Consider the following 21,454-nt stretch of genomic DNA (forward strand, 5'->3'; position numbering starts at 1 on the left):
AGTCGGTTAATCAATTCATTTCCTTATCTTGGCCTCCTGAAGCTCTCCTGATCTGTTCCGAGCCACAACCTGCCTTCAATTTGAAAACGTCCTTAATTATTGCAAACTTGAGCCTTTTCATAAGCTGTTCCTGTCGTAATCTGTCGCAGAATTCACTCATTGTTTGTAAACTAACTCTGAATATTCACTCATTGTTTGTAAACTAACTCTGAATATTCACTCATTGTTTGTAAACTAACTCTGAATATATTGAATATTACATTTATATTATATTATAGTATATTATATTATATATTGAATATATATTATATTGAATATATTGAATATTATATTATATATTGAATATATTGAATTCACTCATTGTTTGTAAACTCTAAATATATTGATCTCTACTGTCCAGTCCTTTGTTTTAATCATTACCACACATTGATTAACAATCCTATTTTAGCTGCCTTTGTGTCTCTTAGTAAACAACTTCCTCCTCATTGTCCTCCTACCAAGCTCATTTTTTGCAACTTTTGTTCTGCTAGTAAATTCATTTCCTCTTTTTATAATAATTTCTCTCTGATTTTTTTTCTCAGCCACAACCTACCATCAACTGTCTCCAACTGGAGAAGGTTCTCAACTGTTGCAAACTTAAGACTGTTCGTAAACAGTTCCTCACTGTCGTAAACTGTCACAGAATCCACTGCCACTTCTAAAACATTCTGTAAACTAACTCAATTATAGTCAGCTTATGTATTTTCTCTTACTTACCCCACTGCTTATGTTCACTACGCTATAATTACATTGACTAATGTATACCCATTAACCCTTATCCTCGAGTGGGCTCCAGGCCTTGATAAATGGTGATTCCTGTGTAAAAAAAACAAAAACAAAAAAAAAAAAAAACTTCCAGTGCGTCTGCTACCAAAAGAAGGTGACAAAGCAAATCAGTTCCTTCACTTTTATTGTTCTTCAGCATTTCTATTGTGACGCAATTTCACCGAAAAGAAGTGCACACAGTTTAAGAATAAGCAATCGATGACATATTAAAAATTTATGTTCGTATGTATGTAGGGTGTAACAAAAGATATGTGTGTTCACCCCAGCAAGATGGAGTTTCTCCTCATCGCTACTATTGTAGGTACTGGTACAACTTTTGAACCAGACAAACTGACATTTGCTGACATAGAAATACATGGTTATAGTCAGCTAATGTACTTCCTAACTTCCAGTGTGTCTGCTACCGGAAGCAGTGACAAGGCAAATCAGGTCCTTCGCTTTTTTCTCTCATCACTTATATTAAATATTTGGTTATAGTCAGCTAACATACTTCCTAACTTCCGACATGATTGCTACTGGAAGTGGCGACAAGGCAAACCAGTTTCTTCACTTATATTGTTGTAAAGTGATTTATTGAAATAAAATATAAGAAAAGGAGGTTATTGAAAATTAATAAAATAAAATAAAAATAACACAATTAGTCTATATTTACATTTTTAATAAAAAATTTTTCAAATAAATTTTTACTAGAAATTTTATAAGAAGTATATGTTTATGAAATTAAAATAATTTTTTTAAAAATTTTATTTTAAATTTTATAAGTATATGTTCATGAAATTATAAAAATAAATATTTTAATTGCTTTGAAATTTTATACGTATATGTTTATGAAATTATAAAAATAATCATTTTATTATTTCATTTGAAATTTTATAAGAAGTATACGTTTATGAAATTATAATAATATTTTTTTTATTTTATTTGAAATTTTATAAGTATATGTTTATGCAATTATAAAAATAGTTTTTAAAAATTTTATTTTATGAAATCATAAAAATATTTTTATTTGATTTGAAATTTAATAAGTGTATGATTATAAAATTATAAAAATAGTTTTATATTTTATTTGAAACTTTATAAGGATATATTTATGAAATTATAAAATAGTTTATTTTATTTGAAATGTTATAAGAAGTATATATTTATGAAATTATAAAATAGTTTAAAAAATATTTTTTTTAATTTTATAAGTATATGTTTATGAAATTATAAAAATAGTTTTTATTTCATTTGGATTTTTATTAGAAGCATATGTTTATAAAAATATGAAAATAGATTTTTTATTTCATTTGAAATTTTATAAGAAGTACGTATTTATGAAATTATGAAAACAGTTTTTTTAATTCTATTTTAAATTCCATAAGTTAATGAAATTATAAAAATAGTTTTTTTATTATTTTATTTGAAATTTTTTAAGAGGTATATGTTTATGAAATTATAAAAAAGTTGTTTTCTTTAATTTTATAACCAGTATATATTTATTAAATTATAAAATAGTTTTTTTTATTCTATTCAAAATTTTATAAGTATATGTTTATAAAATTTAAAAAAAAATAGTTTTTTTTATTTTATTTGAAATTTTATAAAAGTATGTTTTTGAAATTATAAAAATAGTTTTTTATTTTATTTAAAATTTTATAAGAAGTGTATGTTTATATAAGTGTAAAAAGTTTTTTTTTTATTTTATTTGAAATTTTAAAAGAAGTATATGTTTATGAAATTATAATATTTCTTTTTTATTTTATTTGAATTTTTTAAAAATATATATTTATGAAATTTATGAAAAATAGCTTTTTTGTTTTATTTAGATTTTTATTAAAATATGTTTATAAAATTATACAAATAGTTTTTATTTGAATTGTTAAAAATCAACATAATCACACGTATTCATCAACGTCATTCAAAGTTGTAAAAACACTAAACTTGCTATAATAATAACTTATATTTTTCTTAATGTAGAAATGGCTGTCAGAAAATATCTTTGAAATAAATGAAATGATAAAAATAGATTTTTTATATTTTATACTAGCCTGAGTGCCCGGCGTTGCCCGGGTGTTTGGAGGTGTGCGTTGAGAAAAAAAGTGGTAGTAGGCAGACACACTTGAATCCGTACGGTGAAGGAGGAAAAGAACGTGAAAAAAACAAAACAAAACAAAACAAACAGGTCGAGCTTCAAAATGATATCTATCTCGTGAAAATCCGGCGCCTCTGTCGGAAGTTTTAGGCAGACATACAAACATACATATATTTAAACAGACAGGTGAGATTTATATAATAGATGAAGAAGTATATATTTATGAAATTATAAAAATATTTTATAATTTTAAGAATATAAGATTTTTTGAATTTATATAATACATATATGTTTATGAAATTATAAAAATAGAATTTTTTATTTTAAGAATAAGATTTTTCTTTGAAATTATATAATAAAATATGTTTATGAAATTATAAAAATAGTATTTATTTTAAGAATAAAAGATTTTTTATTTTAATTCATATAATAAATATATGTCTATGAAAGTATAAAAAGTTTATAATCTAGTCGGGGTTATCAAAATGTCGAAAAGAAGTGCACGCAGTTTAAGACAGAAATAATCAATCTACAAATGCTGTGATAACATATTAAAAATTTATGCTTGTATGTATGCAGGGTGTAACAAAAGATATGTGTTCACCCCAGCAGCATGGAGTTTTTCATCATCGCTACCATCGTCGTGTACAGGCTTAGCTCATTGGATACTCGTACAACTTTTAAACCAGACAAATCGACTTTTGTTGACATAAAAATACATGATTATAGTCAGCTAACGTACTTCCTTACATTCAGTGTGTCTGCTACCGGAAACGGTGACAAGGCAAATAGGTTCCTTCACTTTTATTCCTCTTCAGTATTTCTATTGTGATACGATGTATTGAAATAAAATATAAGAAAACATTGGAAAATATGCAATAAAAATTTTAAAAAGTAATCCTTAAAAAATAAAACTAATTTCAATAATTCTTAATTGAAATTTTTAAACGTGCTTTCAATAATTCTTAAAAAAAAAAGGGTACAAAAAGTGTTTTCAATAATTTTTAAAAACCAATAAAACTAATTCCAGTAATTCTTGATTAAAATAAGACCGAAAAAACTTTTCAATGATTATTAAATAAAAATGAACGATCGGAAAAATGTAAAAAAAAAAATACAGGCATGAGAGAAAAAAAGCTAAAGAACTGAGTTGCCTTGTCACCGCTTCCGGTAACAGACACACCTGAAATTATGAATTACATTAGGTAACTATTACCACTAACTCAATTGTTTTATCCGCTGTCCTAGTCATCTGCCAAACCTTAATTAACAATCCTATTTTAGCTGCTTTTGTGTCTCTTCATAACTAACTTCCTCCCTATTGTCCTTCTACCAAGCTTATTTGCTATAACTTTTGTTCTACTGGTCAGTTTATTTCCTCTTTTTTATTATAATTTTTCCTCCTTTTTTAAATTCCTAACACTTTAGAGAAGGAGAGAAAGGGACGTTGATATTATCACACTTTAAATCATTAAGATAACTTAAAATGCCTTTAAAATGAGATAGAATACGAATATAAATGGCAGTATTCGAAATTTATTTACATATGAAATCTGTAGCGCCCATATCTGCCATTAACTAGAAAGTGTTATGATTGTATGGACGCACTAATGTTCACAAAAATTAATTTCTATAATATCCCTATCAAATATGGTGTTTAATATATTACACACAAAAAATGTTCATTCGATATATTTAAAAATATACAACTTGTTTGGGTCTGTCAGTAAGATACAACAGTGGTGTAAACCATGTAATGCTTCTTCTCTTTATATTACTATTAATGTTGCACTTCTGTCTGGAGGATATTTGAATATGCTATCGTCAGAAAACTTTATGGATAATATTGTATCAATATTATTAAAACGGTTCACTGATTATTATAATAGAAAGAAAAAAAAAAGACCAGATTCAGAAATTAAATAAAATTGAAATAGTTTATTATTTCTTGTGGACCCAGAACCAATAGATCTGCAGATAGGTAACAGGGTGTGGCCTGGAAGTTGCAGACCACTAGTAGACTATCTATCTTGGATAGGTTCGTATCTGAATTTGGTACTTATGCAGAGAATGACCTATTTTTTGTGAATGTTTCTTCAGCATATTCTGGCAGCTTATTTAAACCACCAAAGTATGCTGATCAACTTTTGAAACGTTAGAAAAAAAAGAAAACATCATGATAGAAAATATTTATTATATTTTTTATTTTTATGAAGAAAAATGGAAATACACAAAAAATTAACGAATATGAATGAATATTTAATCTTTTTATAAATGAAAACTTTATTTTTATATAAAAAAAAAAACGTTAAGGAGTTTTTTGTCTGTTTTTTTTTTTCTGTAAAGGCTAGGTGGTAGGCTTTTTTACTTTGAAACTTTTCGATTATCTGCCAGGGATTCCTAAGGAAGTACTCTTTGTGAATGTCTCAGAGGAAATTGTTGGAAATTATCAATGTAAATATATGTTTTAAAACTGTGAAAATTGTAACAGTTGTCTCCCTTGGACCATGTGAAAGGTTAGTTCCATTTCTTTATGCTTTGATAATGTGTACTTCCCTTTTACATAAACGAGGGAGTTGCTGTTTTTCTCGCTTTTTGTCTCGAAATGTAAATAAAGGCAGGCATCTCTTTGTATCTGTGTCATAGACGAAAAAACATGTTTATGAATTAATTTTCTACTGTTGACGTCATTTTGACTTCTACAATGTGAATCCTATTTAAAACAAACAAGGTATGTTTTACTTAATTCTTAACTTTAATAATTATCAGAAATTTTTCCAATCGGTCATAGTGAGTTCCAAAGTGATGACATACTCTCGCTGTAAATTTGAAACAGTTGCAATTTTGTATTTATTAAAATGATTTATTTTTAATGATTAAAAATTTGTCACCATTAAAACTAATTTCAATTTATTAATTGTTGTCTGCTGAGGGTCTTGCCATATACCATTGGCTTACATAAACGGCTGGAATATGCTGAGGCAACATTCACGGAAAAACGGGTCATTCTCTGCATAAGTATCTTGAATTCACTTTCACTGCTTTTGTTTAGATTTTGTCAAAAAGATAGAAAAATGAAAATAAAAACTAATTTCAATCGATCTTCACTGACCTGTAGTTTGCAAAGCTTGAACTCCAGCAGCCGTTGCAGCAAATATGCTGATCATGAAACCATAGCCAAACTTTTCATATTTGCTCACCTGCAAACCATAATTCATCATTCATCAATGCAGTAGATCTTCTAGATATGGCATTAAAAATTAGTAACAAAATACAGTACAGTATATAATACACATGTATATAATTAAACAACATTATAAATAACACCGTAATGCAGGGCAAATACCATAACCAAGGGCCGGAAAAAATATTGCCTTCCACATCGTAACCTGAAGAACCATATCCTAGGGCTACCGTGTCCCGAGATTCTACTGTATCATATTATAATGTACGTTTGGTGTCTGTATTTACTTTTGTTTTATGACATATTTAGAAGAGATGTTATATGTCTCCCTTTGCTCTATTATTATTTTATAGCAAGTCCTCGACTGAGCTTCAATGTTTGCAACAAATACCCATCTAACTTCAATAATTTTCTTTACTCATTATCTGTGCTTAAAACTAAATAAAAATTCCATGAGCAAAGTTTATTTCCCAAAACTGTTTGTCTGTAAAACACAATATTGTGGGGCTGCTTTTCAGCTGACTATAACATGGTCATTTTTTTAGTCTAATATAAAAAAGTTCTTATTAAGCTAGTCTCTTAAAAAATTAAGTTCTATCATAACCGATCATTCCGATGTGATATCACCTAATACTCATTAATCCTTATCCTAGAGTATGGCGTGTTGCAATATTTTGGGTTCTAATGGGGTATGATCCCACACAGTCGGACGATTCTATTTATAAACGATGCTGCTAAGAACTGACGAATCAAATTAATTCACGTTCTGCTACCAACCAATCAGAAACCAGAATTGCTTCATAAATATTAAACCTTTTCTGGAGCAATTTCACATGTTCTTTCCCGGGTTTCGACACGGTAAGAATATTTTGTTCTGTGGAACTGTCTACTACAAACAAGTCACCTCCCAGGACTTGTGTGTAACAGCGAACCATCTGAAACTGTTCTGAAATTCATAATGGCTTACACTTCTAGAGGTTATGTGCCCAGCGTGCGTCTTTATTTCGATGGATCCGAATCAAAATTCGAATTGTGGCAAGTTAAATTTCTGGGATATCTACGAATCCAAAAGCTACACAAAGTACTACAAACACAACCTGAAAACAGAAACGACCCCGACTTCATTGAAAAGAACGCAACTGTCTTTGCGGAATTAATACAGTGTTTAGATGACCAAAGTCTATCACTGGTAATGAGAGAAACCCTGGACGACGGCTGCAAAGCATTAAACATATTGAGAGAGCATTATTTATCGAAAAGAAAACCCAAAATTATTTCTTTATACACTAAACTGACCTCTCTAAAACAAATGGAAGCCGAAACTATTACTGATTATATTATAAGAGCCGAGACAACTGCAAATTCTTTAAAAATGTCTGGTGAAGTTATAAGTGACAGTCTGTTAATTTCCATGGTCCTTAAGGGATTACCGAGTGATTTCAAGCCATTTACCACCGTGATAACCCAGAAAGAAAACCCATGACTTTTAGCCAATTCAAGGTAGCACTCAGAAGTTACGAAGAAACTGAAAAAATGATCACAGAAAGAAACGAATCCACAAATATCATGAAATTTAAAAATACACACATAAAAACACCAAAATCGAATTATACCCATGCCAGGAATAAAAAACGCAACTTTGCCAAAAGCAGTTTTTTTTCTAAGAAAAGTACAAAAATTATTTGTTATAATTGTGGACGACCTAATCACAAGAGTTTCCAATGTAGATACAGGACTCAAAATGGCGACTACATTAAAAATGTAGAGAGCTCTGTTAGCGAACATACATTTTTATTTTCGTGTACATTTGATACTTCAACAAACAATAATAATTTTCTTGTCGATTGTGGGGCCACGGCACATGTGGTTACAAAGGAATCTGATTTTATCAATTTTGATCCCAATTTTAAGCCACAAAATCATTTTGTAGAACTAGCTGACGGGAGTCGAGTCAATGATATCGTTTTGAAAAGAGGCAATGCGAAAATCTTGCTAAAGAACAATAAAGGTGAATTGTTAAGCTATTCTCTTAAAATATTAAGTTCTATCATAACCGATCATTCCGATGTAATCTCACCTAATACTCATTAATCCTTATCCTAGAGTATGACGTGATCATTTGCCAGGTTAGGATTACTTAGTTTGTCCGTGTGGACGTTTTTTGATCTGCTATTATGTCCCCGGAACGGCAACCAGCTCCTTATGCTATGTGTCCGTTTGTTATGTTGTTAGTTTACCGGAAAACACCGGAAACTATTAAAATGGTCGGTTATTTCGATTGAAATGAAATAGTTGATTATTATTATTGGTAAAAGTATATTGTTAGATATAAGTAATTTAAAGATGTAAACAGTTATGTTAAGTTGAATATTTACATTTATTAAATGAATGTTAATTTGATAGATGGAATTCAAGCTAACCATAATATAAGCAAATATACATGACAAAATACCCCAAAAAGATCTTTAGGCTACGTGTAGTGATGGCGTTATAAAAATATAGGTTTTGAAATGCAGTTACGTGGGAGATGAGTTTCGATACGCAATGCGTTAGAGACGGATGGGGGTTTTTATGACGGGGGGGGGCTCAATGGAAGTCAGAACAGGAGCAACTTAGAAAAATGTAATCTTATACACAGCGGCTAACTATGAAAAAGAACCCAACAAAGAATAAATGATTATATTTAAAAATATAACTTCCGGCTGAGCGTTTTCACTTTTAGAGAGAAGCACCTTTAATTTCAGGACGCATAGAAGAGACGCACGGAAAGAAGATTTGAGGTATGTTTTGGTTGCTGCTCTAAATGACAACGATAAAAAATAATGTTAACTTATGTATACACACATCAACACCCAATAAAGAATACACTAGACGAATCACACACACAGAATGTGAACACTCATAAGAGATTCATTATAGAAACGCCCATCTGTTATATATATATATATATATATATATAAATTTAGTAGGAATGGTAATTAATAAAAACCTGAAGAAAGTGCTCAATACTGTTGTAGAGCAAATATGCGTTTTATTTTTTTATTGCCGTTTTTTCTGTTTAGTTACATTTTTGTTTCAGCTACGCGGACGTTTTTTGGCCGTCTTGTAGCCTCCTCAGACTTTTATTCCACCATAAACGAACATTTCTGTAAAGTCTGAGGAGGCTACAAGACGGCCAAAAAACGGTCGCGTAGCTGAAACAATAATGTAACTAAACAGAAAAAACGGTAATAAAAAAAACAACACCCAATAGAGAATACACTAGATGAATCACACACAGAATGTGAACACTCATGAGAGACTCATTATAGAAACGCCCATCTGTTATATATATATATATATATATATATATATATATATATATATATATAATAGGACAACAAGAGTATGAAATGAAGACACAAAACAATAATTATTGGAGCTTATACAATAGGACAAGAGAATGAAATGAAGACACAAAACTATATATAGATAGATATAGAATAGTTCATTTATTGAATAATGGAATACAGCCAAAATTTGGGGGATAGAAGAGACTCTTTATGCCAGGGCATTTCGAAGCCTAATGCTTCTCGTCAGAAGAGTAGAGAAGGTGCTAGGTAGCATGGGGAAGATGCGGCGTCTAGCGTAGGGTTCATTAGGGATGAAAAAGATTAAGAGGAATTATAGAATGTTGGGGGAAGCTTTATTGAATTCTAAATAAATAAGAAGCTTATTATATATAGTATGATATATAAGAATATATATGGTCTTTAACATAGTATTGAGATTAAGGGGTATATGTATTATGGTTAAATAGGGGGTGTATTGTTGCTGCATGGTAATTTATTTTAACGGTTTGTGGGTTGTCTATTTTCTATGGAGTGGGTAATTTTGATTTTGATTGGGGGGGGGGTATGCAAGGTTGTAAAACTGAAAGGTAATATGCAGCAATATATTTATAAGTTTCCACTGTTATGATATAGAGATTATGATCATAAGGGGGCGGTCGGAGATTAGGGTGGCAATGACTATGAGTGCGTATACCTTTATGCAAAAGGTTAAGTATATTCAATTTTACTTCTAATTTATTTTCAGCTTTATTATTACTACTATTATGTAATTGCCATTACTATTATCTTCCGTACTATTATAATTACCCTACTATTATTTGGTATATGTTTACCACTCTCATAAGTAGCAATGGTTTCCTTACTCCCCCACTTTAACATCAATATGTATACTTAACCTTTGCATCAAGTTATACGCACTCATACCCCCCAAAAATTAATCAAAATTACCCATTCCATAGAAAATAGACACCTATGCTACCTAGCACCTTCTCTACTCTTCTGATGAGAAGCATTAGGCTTCGAAATGCCCTGGCATAAAGAGTCCCTTCTATCCCCCAAATTTTGGCTGTATTCCATTATTCAATAAATGAACCATTCTATATCTACCTATATATAGTTTTGTGTCTTCATTTCATTCTCTTGTCCTATTGTATAAGCTCCAATAATTATTGTTGAGCTTGGCATTATCCAGATAAGTCTTCTTTTGTAGAATTGAACTTTCTCTTTTCCTTTTACATTAAGCTATATATATATATATATATATATATATATATATATATATATATATATATATATCACACACAAGACAATCATATACGCTTGCTATACGGCTATGATGGTTATCTACACTGCAGTATACAACATAACAGTTAGTGCCGTTAGTGCTTTATATTATATTATACTAGCCTGGGTGCCCGGCGTTGCCCGGGTGTTTGGAGGTGTGTGTTGAGCAAAAAAACAAAAAAAGTGGTAGTAGGTAGGCAGGCTCGAACCCGTGACGCGAAGACAGAAAAGAAAGTGAAAGAAAACCTGATGTCTTACTCCTACTCCATGACACGACCGGAAGTTCGGAAAGCTGAAATTAGTAAAGTCGTTCCAACTGATCTGATGTTTACAATTACAATTCAATTCTCCAGAGAGAGAGAGAGAGAGAGAGAGAGAGAGAGAGAGAGAGAGAGAGAGAGAGAATGCATACATAACACTTGAACATTGTTTATTTAGTTTTTGTGGAGTTCTTTTGGGTTTGACCTTTCGAATTTTTGGTATCGTTTCGACACAACTTTCGTAAACAACTATCAGCCACACCTGGTTGATTTATTCTCACATTTTCAAAATCACGCTGCGTCTGTACGACACGTGCGTGCATCCCTACGAGAGCGAGCCTGACATAAAGGCCCAAAATGTGGGGAGCTAAACGTTCTCCCGAAAGGGTTTCTCACCAATTATGGAGCATTCCAAAAGTAATGGCTCCTATTTTTTATTCCGCCCGAATGGATCATAGGGGATTGCATTATTATGATGACTAAACTTGAAAGTTTCATTTCTCTGTTGCAGATATTGACGGTGTGGGACTCTAAGAAAGCAACCTCTGTCATGGATGTGCATCAGAAGCAGAGGTGCGTCAGTGAATTCCTCCATGCAGAAAATAATGGACCAGTCAATAATTGACCGGCGCCTGTTGAACGTTTATGAAGCCGATGCAGTTGATGTCAGCACAGCTAGGAGATGGGTTCATTGATTTCAGAATGGCGACTTTTATGACTGAACCATGAAAAGTGCACTGAGAGTGGCGGTGACTATGTACAAAAATAAATTCTGGAACATAAGGCTCGCTTGTTTTAATGTTTTAGGGTTTAAAAAAGAAGGTTACATTCCACAATGATAATGATGATGGCCGAATCAACAATCGCGTTTAATTTCAAAAATAACAATTTCTGTCATTTCTTTTATTTAGACACTCGTTGGTTACAATTAAAAATGTATGTAAGAGGACGTCGACACTTTCCTGCAAAAGTTGCAAAACCTCGTAATTTCCCTTAATGAGGATATACATGTGCTTGGGGGCTGCTCATGAATTTCATACTTCCATGGAACAAATACACAGAGGATATTGCAAAGGCTGCTGCAAAGAAAGTGGGTTCCCTCTATCGAGCTAGAACACTACTCACGCCTGAGAGTATCCTGTACCTCCACAAGGCTAGCATTCGCCCATGCATGGAGTATTGTTGCCACATCTGGGCTGGTGCATCTACCACTAGTCTCTCCCTCTTAGATTAAGTCCAAAAAAGAGTTGTTAATCTAATCGGTCCCATTTTATCAACTAAGCTCCAGCCTCTGTCCCATCGCCGCAATGTTGCATCACTGTGTCTGTTTTACAAATATTTTAATGGAATGTGTTCTGATGAACTTGTTTCACTTGTACCCCCTTGACGTACATATCTCTGACAAACCCGCTTAGCAATAAGATCTCACCCCTGTACTATTGATGTCCCTAAATGCCAGAAAGCTTTCTATTCTAATAGTTTCTTCCCTCGAACAGCTAGACTTTGGAATTCCCTTCCTGCTACCTGCTTCCCTGGCTGTACTGATATGCAGAAGTTTAAATGTAACATAAACAAATATCTTGTTAATCTTTCCTAGACATGGTCCCAAATAGTAGCCCATTTACGTCCAACTGGTGATATGCTTTGTAAGGAGTGAACATGATTAAAAAAAAAAAAAAAAAAATTCCTCCTTTGGAGTAAGATGGTTAAACCTGCATGAGGGTTAACAACATAAAACAAAATCTGCATTATATATTTTCTATTTTAGAGTGGAAGGGACCATGAGTGTTGAGATAGTTAGCAAGAGGGGGCCACGGATCATCAAAGGTTGGGAAACATTGACCTAGTTTAATATCGAAAGGTCTGCAAAAACTTATTTTATAAGGTGCCTTCAATAAGTTTCCAGACTTTTTTTTCCGTATGGGCACTTTTATTGATAGTATAGATGAGATATTGATAGTATAGATGAGATATTGATAGTATAGATGAGATATTGATAGTATAGATGAGATATTGATAGTATAGATGAAATATTGATAGTATAGATGAGATATTGATAGTATAGATGAAATATTGATAGTATAGATGAGATATTGATAGTATAGATGAAATATTGATAGTATAGATGAAATATTGATAGTATAGATGAAATATTGATAGTATAGATGAAATATTGATAGTATAGATGAAATTCTAGTCACCTTCAGAATTTATCTCCTCCAACTGTAATGTACTTGTACTGTACCAACAACTTCTGCTAAACACTCGCAACTGGTTATAAAAATTTCTCATTGTTTATTTTTGTATAGATAAGTTTTTAATGACAGATTGACAATCTAATAGGTGTAGTGATGGAGATGGCGGTGGTGGTGTGTGTCTCTCTTCTCGCTGTGCCTTATTTTATTTGGCCTAGATGACGACTTCCGATTGGCCAACATTTCGATTGGCATGTGGTCACTCGCTGCCCAGATATTTTGTTTGACGTCATCTCCTTGGCTCTCCTAGACTTGTGACCGACTTCTTTGTTTGCTGTCCTTGACCTCACAAAGATTCTGCATGTGACCCTTGGTCACGTTTTCTGGCCAAATTTATTGCTTAACCTCCTACCTGGGGGTCTGCTATGCAACAATAAGAGGCCTTACTTTTGGAATGACCCTCGTATTTATAATTCTTAAAAAGACTAAATATAAAACTAGCATGTCACATATTCATTATTGTAAATAAGAAATCATTAGCTTTGTACAGTTGTGAAAATGTTGAGAGTGCCATAAAACTAATGGAACAGTAAAGATAGTCTCTTATGTGAGATAGAGAAAGGCAAAAAGGTCCTGGATTTCGAAAGCTGCAATAGTTAAGGCTCTTGGTGCCAGACATGGTTTTTCATTGAATGAAGCTGTTAATTGGGTTGAGCTCTCTAGTAAGAGAAGTAATAATTTGCCCAGCATTACTCTCCTTGATTAGAATGGAGTTCTCTAGGTAACATAAAAACATTATAATTTTCCTTACTGGCGTGGTGAGTGAGTTTGCATACAGCTAAAACTGCTGTCTACTATACAAGCAATTGGGTTTCAAATCTCTTGAAAGCCTCAACATGTCTAACCATATAGAAAAACAGTTATATGGGGAAACAACCGTTTCTCTTTCTTTATATATATACATATAAATACACTAGCAAAAGTACCCGTCGTTGACTGGGTTCAAAAACAGCCTACAGAAAATGGACTCTGATTTATGAAAGTATGATAGGTTATGAAAAGGAAGGGTTGTAAAGAGATAGCTTCGAATTTGAGGGGTATCAAAACCAAAGCAAAATATGATGAAAGTAAAAATAAAATAGATAAACACCATAATTTATTATACCATACCTGTTCACACTGAAACACTTATCACAATATTCGGTGGATCTATATTAAAAAACCTTGTTAAACTTTGTGACATATTTCCATTCTATGGGGGTCAGGCGCGAACGAACACCCCATAATTTTATTATACCATATTTCTTCAAACTGAAACATAATTATCAAAGTATACTTACACAGATAGATATGAAAAGTCTTTATTAAAGTTTGTGCCTATTTCCATTCTATGGAGGCCAGGCGCGAATGCAGACCCCACAATTTTATTATACCATCCCTATTAAAGTTAAAGCATACTTATCAAAGTATTATTATGTACATCTATATCAAAAACACTTGTAAACGTTTTTTTTTAATTTTTAAATTGTTTATTTCCATATTTTGTGGAACAGACGCGTACGCAGACCCCACAATTTTAATGAATCATTATTATGCCAGATCAAACATACCCATTCCTATGTCTCGATACATCTTCTATCATTATATGTGATCAGTTTTCTATAATAGTCAACCATATAGGAGCCTATTCGTGACCACACACACACAGACGTTCAGCTTTATATTATATATATATATATATATATATATATATAATCAAGAAGAAAAATTAAGCCGAAAGCTTCTGTAAACTTATAGCGAATATAAATATTAATATTTATATAGTAATGCCAACCAAATAAAAAAAAGCTCAATACAACCAAAATAGGAAATAGAGCTTGTCATAAAAGAACACGATGAAAAACTGCAAACTATAATTCAAAAGAATTTAATTTTTGATAGGATGCTCAAAAAGAAATATTATTATTATTAATTAAAATATTACTTAATATTTCTTTTTGTCGAACAATAAATTCTTGTAAATTATAATTTACAATCTTTAATTGTGTTATATATATATATATGTATATATAAAATAAAAATTACAATTAAATTCACCAAAATGATCCAAGATGGTAAAATTAAAGTATATTATAAATATTAAAGAATTAATATTTATAAAGTTATCTCAGCCAGATGTAAAAGCTCGATAAAACCAAATAGGAGATAGAGCTTATAATACGAGCAAACAGTATATATATATATATATATATATATATATATATATATATATATATACATACACACACACACACACTTTTATAGGCTAAGTGTCCGATTGTAGTTGAGGGTGACCCTAAGGTTCCCTTTTCATTAGAGGTGCAGAGGAGGACGCCACTCCATTCCCAGGATTACCTCAGTTGCTCTTGATCCTCCCCTTATAATACTGAGTATTTAGCAAGGGAGACATCAAGTATTATATTTTTAGGTCTTTGGTATGAATTGATTGAGGACTGAACCTCTGTCTTCTGACCCATTAGCAGACACTCTTACCAATATGCCAAATGGGTTGCTTTATGTCTTCTTACAAAAATTAATATATAATGCTACTAAGCCTCATGTCTACAATTCTTATTCCATGATTTTGAATAGAAAAATGCCTAACATTTAAGGCTTGCTTACTAGTTTTTTTAGAAGATATAGAAATTCGAAGAATCTTGATTAATTTGTATTTAATGACTGGAGATCAAATTTAATGCAAATCTGAAATATTTCAATTATAATGGGAAATCACAGCATATCAATAATTTATCAGACTGCTACCTACTTGGAGTTCTTTGGCCATCCGACTGTTCATGTATGCAGCACACGGATACAAGAGACCCATCTGTTCAAGAAGTTGGATACCCTTAGCGCAACTTGCCATGCTCAGCAGACCGTCTTGCAGAATCAACTCCCAATTTGAATCAACACTGAAAAAAAACAAAAAAAAAAACAATTTCTGTCATATATAATTTTATTTTCAGAAAATTTGGAAATTAATTTAATCTTGCGAAATAATATTTTTAAAGATGTGATGAAACTTGTATTCAAAATTTGAGCCACCATGCAAACAGACACGAGGGAAAAACGAATGAAGACATATCTAAGGAAATTACTAAAACGTTAGAGGAAGACCTCCAATCTGTAGAGGAATGGAGACGAAAATGGATGGTCACATTTAATGCTGTCAAGACTAAGATTTTTTCTTTTAATAATTATGAGAAACTTTCTCAACCACGGCTGATGACACGCCACCTGAAAGCTCTTCATTTAAACTCCTCAACTTAACGTTCACAGGGAACATGAATTGGAGCAAATACATTGAGGGCATTGCCAAGGCTGCTGCAAAGAAGATGGGCTCTCTATACCGTGCTAGAGAGTTACTTACACCTGAAAGTATCCTGTATATCCACAAGGCCAGCATCCATCCATATGTAGAGTATTAATGTCACATTTAGGTTGGTGCATCTGCTATTAGCCTTTCTCTCCTAGACAGGGTTCAATAAAGAATCGTCAACCTAATAGGTATTTGCTTAAGTGACTCTTTTGTTGCTTTAGCCACTTTTTCATTCATGTAGATGCCGATGTGGCTTAGAATCCAGCAGAAGATTATGTATTTATCTATTTTTAAGGTGTTTATTTTATTTAGGAGATTTGTCATTTTTTTTTCTTTCAGTGATATGAGTAGCGATAGAATCTTGATTAATTTGTATTTAATGACTGGAGATCAAATTTAATGCAAATCTGAAATATTTCAATTATAATGGGAAATCAAAGCATATCAATAATTTATCAGACTGCTACCTACTTGGAGTTCTTTGGCCATCCGACTGTTCATGTATGCAGCACACGAATACAAGAGACCCATCTGTTCAAGAAGTTGGATACCCTTAGCGCAACTTGAGAATTTGTAAGGATGAGATAGTTTTGATGGTTATCAATTGTTATTATATCTAGCGCCAAATCAATGGCAAACACCTCTGCACTAAACACAGAAGCCTCACCCGGGAGTCTTTTTTTTTTTTTTTTTTAATTTTGTATTTTTATGGATAGTTGCAAATCCTACCCTGTCTCTATTCTTCGATCCCTCTGTGTAGATTTGTGAGTATTCTTTATGTTTATTTTGGATGTTAAGCACTCTTTATGGAAGGTTGAGAAGGAATGGGTTTTTGTTTTAGAATATTTACTCAATTTTAATATTACGGATGGTTGTTCAGCCATCCAAGGTAGAGTTTCCGAGTTGATAGATTCATGTAATTTTGTTGTGTCTATTTGGGTTTCTGTGAGGAGGTTCTTTATACAGAGGTTGTGGTAAAGATGTGGAGATTTTTGGTAAATATTTTTGGGTTTCAAGTTTTTTATAACTTCAGATATTCCTTCCTGGTGCCTGTCTTAGTTGTCCTGCTCTGCATCACATCAACCCTTTTGGAATATTTTATGCAGAAACCATTTATTGTATTAGAGTTGTTGTTTTCACGTTTTTCAAATCCTCAAGCAACTATACATGATGTTTGATGTAGTTATTTTGTTTCATAATACATCAACCCTTTCTTTTGGGTTATTCATGCTGAATTCTTCGTAGAAAACTCCTATGTTTCAAGTTTCCTATATCTTTCATCTCTAGTTCGTAGGACTTGGTTTGATTGTCTTGTAGTAGATTCTGTTATTTTCATTCCTGCAGTACATGATTGAGTTTTGCAAAATGATAATAATTATAATGTTTTTGTATGATGCGTCTTAAGTCAGGAAGCCAGTAGGGAAGTGGGAGAGGGAGGGAAGGAAAGAGTGGGAAGGAGAGGGGAGTGTGGTTTTTGTTTTTTTTTGCATGCAGGACACGATTAAGTTTTGCAAAGGCTTAGAAGACAAAACAAAAATGTGATAATGTACGGGTCAGTTATGATAGGAAGCCAATATTCAGACAGCCAGATCAGATAGGACCGGAAAAAAAAAAAAAAACAAATATGCAGATGGAGAAGATGAAAAGCAGTTTTTGATTTTTTTTATATAAAAATAATTGTAAAACGTTAATGAATGTGTACTTTTTAAAATCATATTTGATTGTTGCGATGTTCTCATACTTATCAGCGTCCATTTTGAAAAATTTGAAAATGGAGTCTTGATCTGTTTTGATTGGATGAAATGAATGAATTTTCTGTTGAATGAGGAAGAATTCAAATGAGTTGGATTCTCGATTTGTTTTTATCAATGACTCACTTCTTATCAAGGCCAAAATTAACTCAAGAATAAGGGTTAATGATATGGGTGGATTGTTTGTTGAATGATGATGAATATCATGAGAGGACTGAAAATGACGAATGAAATTAAACAAAATTTGATGACTTATGAGGATCGTTTATAAAAGGTATTTGTTTACATCTGCTTTGAAGAAAACTAACCGACGACGAGTGTTATATGAATTGATTCTGACCGAGAAAACAGTAATTCTTTCCCCTTTGTCAGAAATATCGCTAATAGAATGTGAGTACTAAAGGACAAAATGAAGGAAACGAGAGTTTCATGGCTGTCGAAAGTAAAACCAAAGTTCATTTCTTATTCTCCTTCAATCTTTAAAGATATTGTTTGAATGTTGCAATATTTTCATGTTAATCAGCATCGCTTAAAAAAAATGAAAAGAAAAGAGAGTCTTGATCTGTCTTGACGAGATAAAGAGGACATTAATTAAAGATGTCGACTTTAGAAAAAGAAAAAAAAAACTCTAGAGATAGCGAGATGTGAACTTGTACAAGAAAAATGTTTTTTAAAAACATTTTAAAAAATCTTTAAAAAAACATAATCATAATTCATAAATGTTAAAAGCTGTCAAAAAGTAAAACCACTTCCTAATCCCCCCTTCCCACACCAGTCTTTACAGACATTATTTGAATGTTGTAATATTCTTAAGTTTATCAGCAGTTGAATGGACAAAAACCACTTTAATAAAACAAAAGAATCATAAAACAATAAAGAATTTTAAAAAGGGAAACACAACACAAACCAATGAATACTTGAATGAATATGTACTTTTAAAAACTCTTCCTCACACTTTACAGATTTGACTGCTGTAATACCTTCTGCAACAAAAATTTCACATACAGGCCCCCCCTTCGTGGGTATCCATAGTCTGTTAAGACTGAAGGAGCCTGTCATATATATATATATATATATATATATATATATATATATATATATATATGAGCAAACAGTTAATAAAACATGTTAAAAAAACACTTTGAAATGAGTTAAAAACATATTTAATCTGAAAAGGAAACACTAGATAAGTGGATAGTTCTTAATCCGCAGAGTTTCGAAGAAATACTTTCCTTCTCATCAGAGGGTAGGAATTAGCAAAATGCGGGATCGGATTTTGCATGCAAAAGTATTTGACGAAACAACAAGTAAGTCAAAGATCTTACTTGAAAACAAAAAAAGTGAAGCAGAGGGAATATGGTGAAGAAAAAGGTGATTACACATGAATGGATAGTCAGGTGGAAGATAAATAATCCGGTGACGGTAAAATCCAAATATATAACTCTAAGAAAGTTAATTGAATTTCCATTTGCACAAGTAAAGTCCAAGGAAATCCCGTAATTGGAAGAAGATGGTCCATAATAATCCAAAGGCAGAAATCCATGGAAAAATTCACAAAAATGTGTACAAAGAGAAAAAGGAAAAAATTCCAATAATATTAATAAAAGAAAAATAAGATATGCTTTTCACTCTACTGCCGAGATATAAATATAAATAAGAAAGATCAAGGAAGAAAAAGAGGAGAAAAAAATGGTGATATAGTTAAATATAAAATAGAGAAACAAATGTCAAAATGACCCAGACAGGAAATGTTAAAGGCGCGAAAAAATATATAGGTCAAAATAATATAGGTCAACTGAGATGTACAGGTCATCACTTAAAAAAAAAAGGTCAGCAAGAGTTGTTAGAAGACACTAAATGGAAAATAAATAAATCAATAAATAAATAGAAAATAAATAATAAATTAACAATAAATAAATAAAAATGAAAAATAAAATATAAAATAAAAAAATGAAAATTATTTTAGGGGAGAGGATGGCCGGTATCTGCAAATTCAGGAAAAAGCAAGAAAAAAGTAAGTAAAAGCATATAGTAAAATATAAGTAAATATACATACAAGATATGAAAGTGTGGGTAGATTGATATATTAGATAGATAGGAAAGTTTAAAGAATAAAGCAGAAAATGCAAATAAAAAAAATATATATAACAGGCTCCTTCAGTCTTAACAGACTATGGATACCCACGAAGGGGTGCCTGTACGTGAAATTTTTGTGGCAGAAGGTGCGCAATCTCAAACCACGCCTCTTCTGAGTCGACATTTTTAAATACCAGTGGAAAGTAAAGTGCATGTACAGGATGACTGAAAACAAATGCCGAGATAAGCAGAGAGCTCATACAGCGCCTAGAATTCCCAACTGGTCACCCATCTGGTACTAACCAGGCTCAATGTTGCTTAACTTTGGTGATCTGACGAGAACCGGTGTGTCAATGCGATTATGACACACACACACACATGTGAGAGGCAATATATATATATATATATATATATATATATAGCCTCTCTCACACACACACACACACACATTCTCACTTTTATAGATATAATAGCCGGCGACCCGGCGTTGCCCGGTTGTAAAATATGCATAAATATAATATTTTAATTCAATACAGAAACTAAGACATGTGCATGCGAGTATTATATATTTTTAAACCGTTCATTTTTTGTGAGTAAAAAAAAAAGAAGAAAATACTTAAGCTTGTACCGGGAAAATATCCAGTAAATAAAACGTTGTTTAGTAAATCATTATTTTTTTGCATTTCCATACACCAAACATGGATATAAATATCACAAAAACATCCACTGATTCATAAGCTTCATTTCGGTACCTAACTTGCCTGGGTGAGTTTCCTGTAGGCTGAGAAAAACCGCGCCACACACAGACAGATAGACATTAGGAAAATTTATAATAAGATATAAGTAATCTGTAATGTGAACTATTCACGCATGCACATTCGTGAAACGGTTAGCAAACAGATAAAAATCCGATAACTCACATGTACTAATTTTTAAATTTTGAGCATTTAGCAGTCCTTTTTTTTTCCAGATGAAAACGGACTAAAAAGTTTTTCATATGTCACTCTACATACCAAATTTCAAGTCTGTAGATCCAAAATTCGTTGAGTATATAGGTTGAGAAGTGCCTTTACACACATTCTCACTTTGATAGATAGATAGATAGATAGATAGAT

At 31.8% G+C, this 21,454-nt stretch overlaps 1 protein-coding gene across 4 annotated transcripts in view; it reads right to left on the reverse strand.

Moving 5' to 3' along the window:
• LOC145243622 (protein broad-minded-like) overlaps positions 1–21,454 on the reverse strand; it is a 403,332-nt gene that overhangs the window by 112,632 nt on the left and 269,246 nt on the right. For all 4 annotated transcript variants that reach the window (XM_080106643.1, XM_080106646.1, XM_080106644.1 and 1 more), the window contains 2 exons: positions 15,961–16,105; positions 6,012–6,099 (listed from right to left, as the gene is read on the reverse strand). In XM_080106643.1, the coding sequence (XP_079962769.1) occupies positions 6,012–6,099; positions 15,961–16,105 (233 nt within the window). The remainder of the gene's footprint in view (positions 1–6,011; positions 6,100–15,960; positions 16,106–21,454) is intronic.

Source organism: Euprymna scolopes, chromosome 22 (assembly GCF_053919585.1).
Source record: "Euprymna scolopes isolate OS-2025 chromosome 22, ASM5391958v1, whole genome shotgun sequence".
NCBI lineage: Eukaryota > Metazoa > Mollusca > Cephalopoda > Sepiida > Sepiolidae > Euprymna > Euprymna scolopes.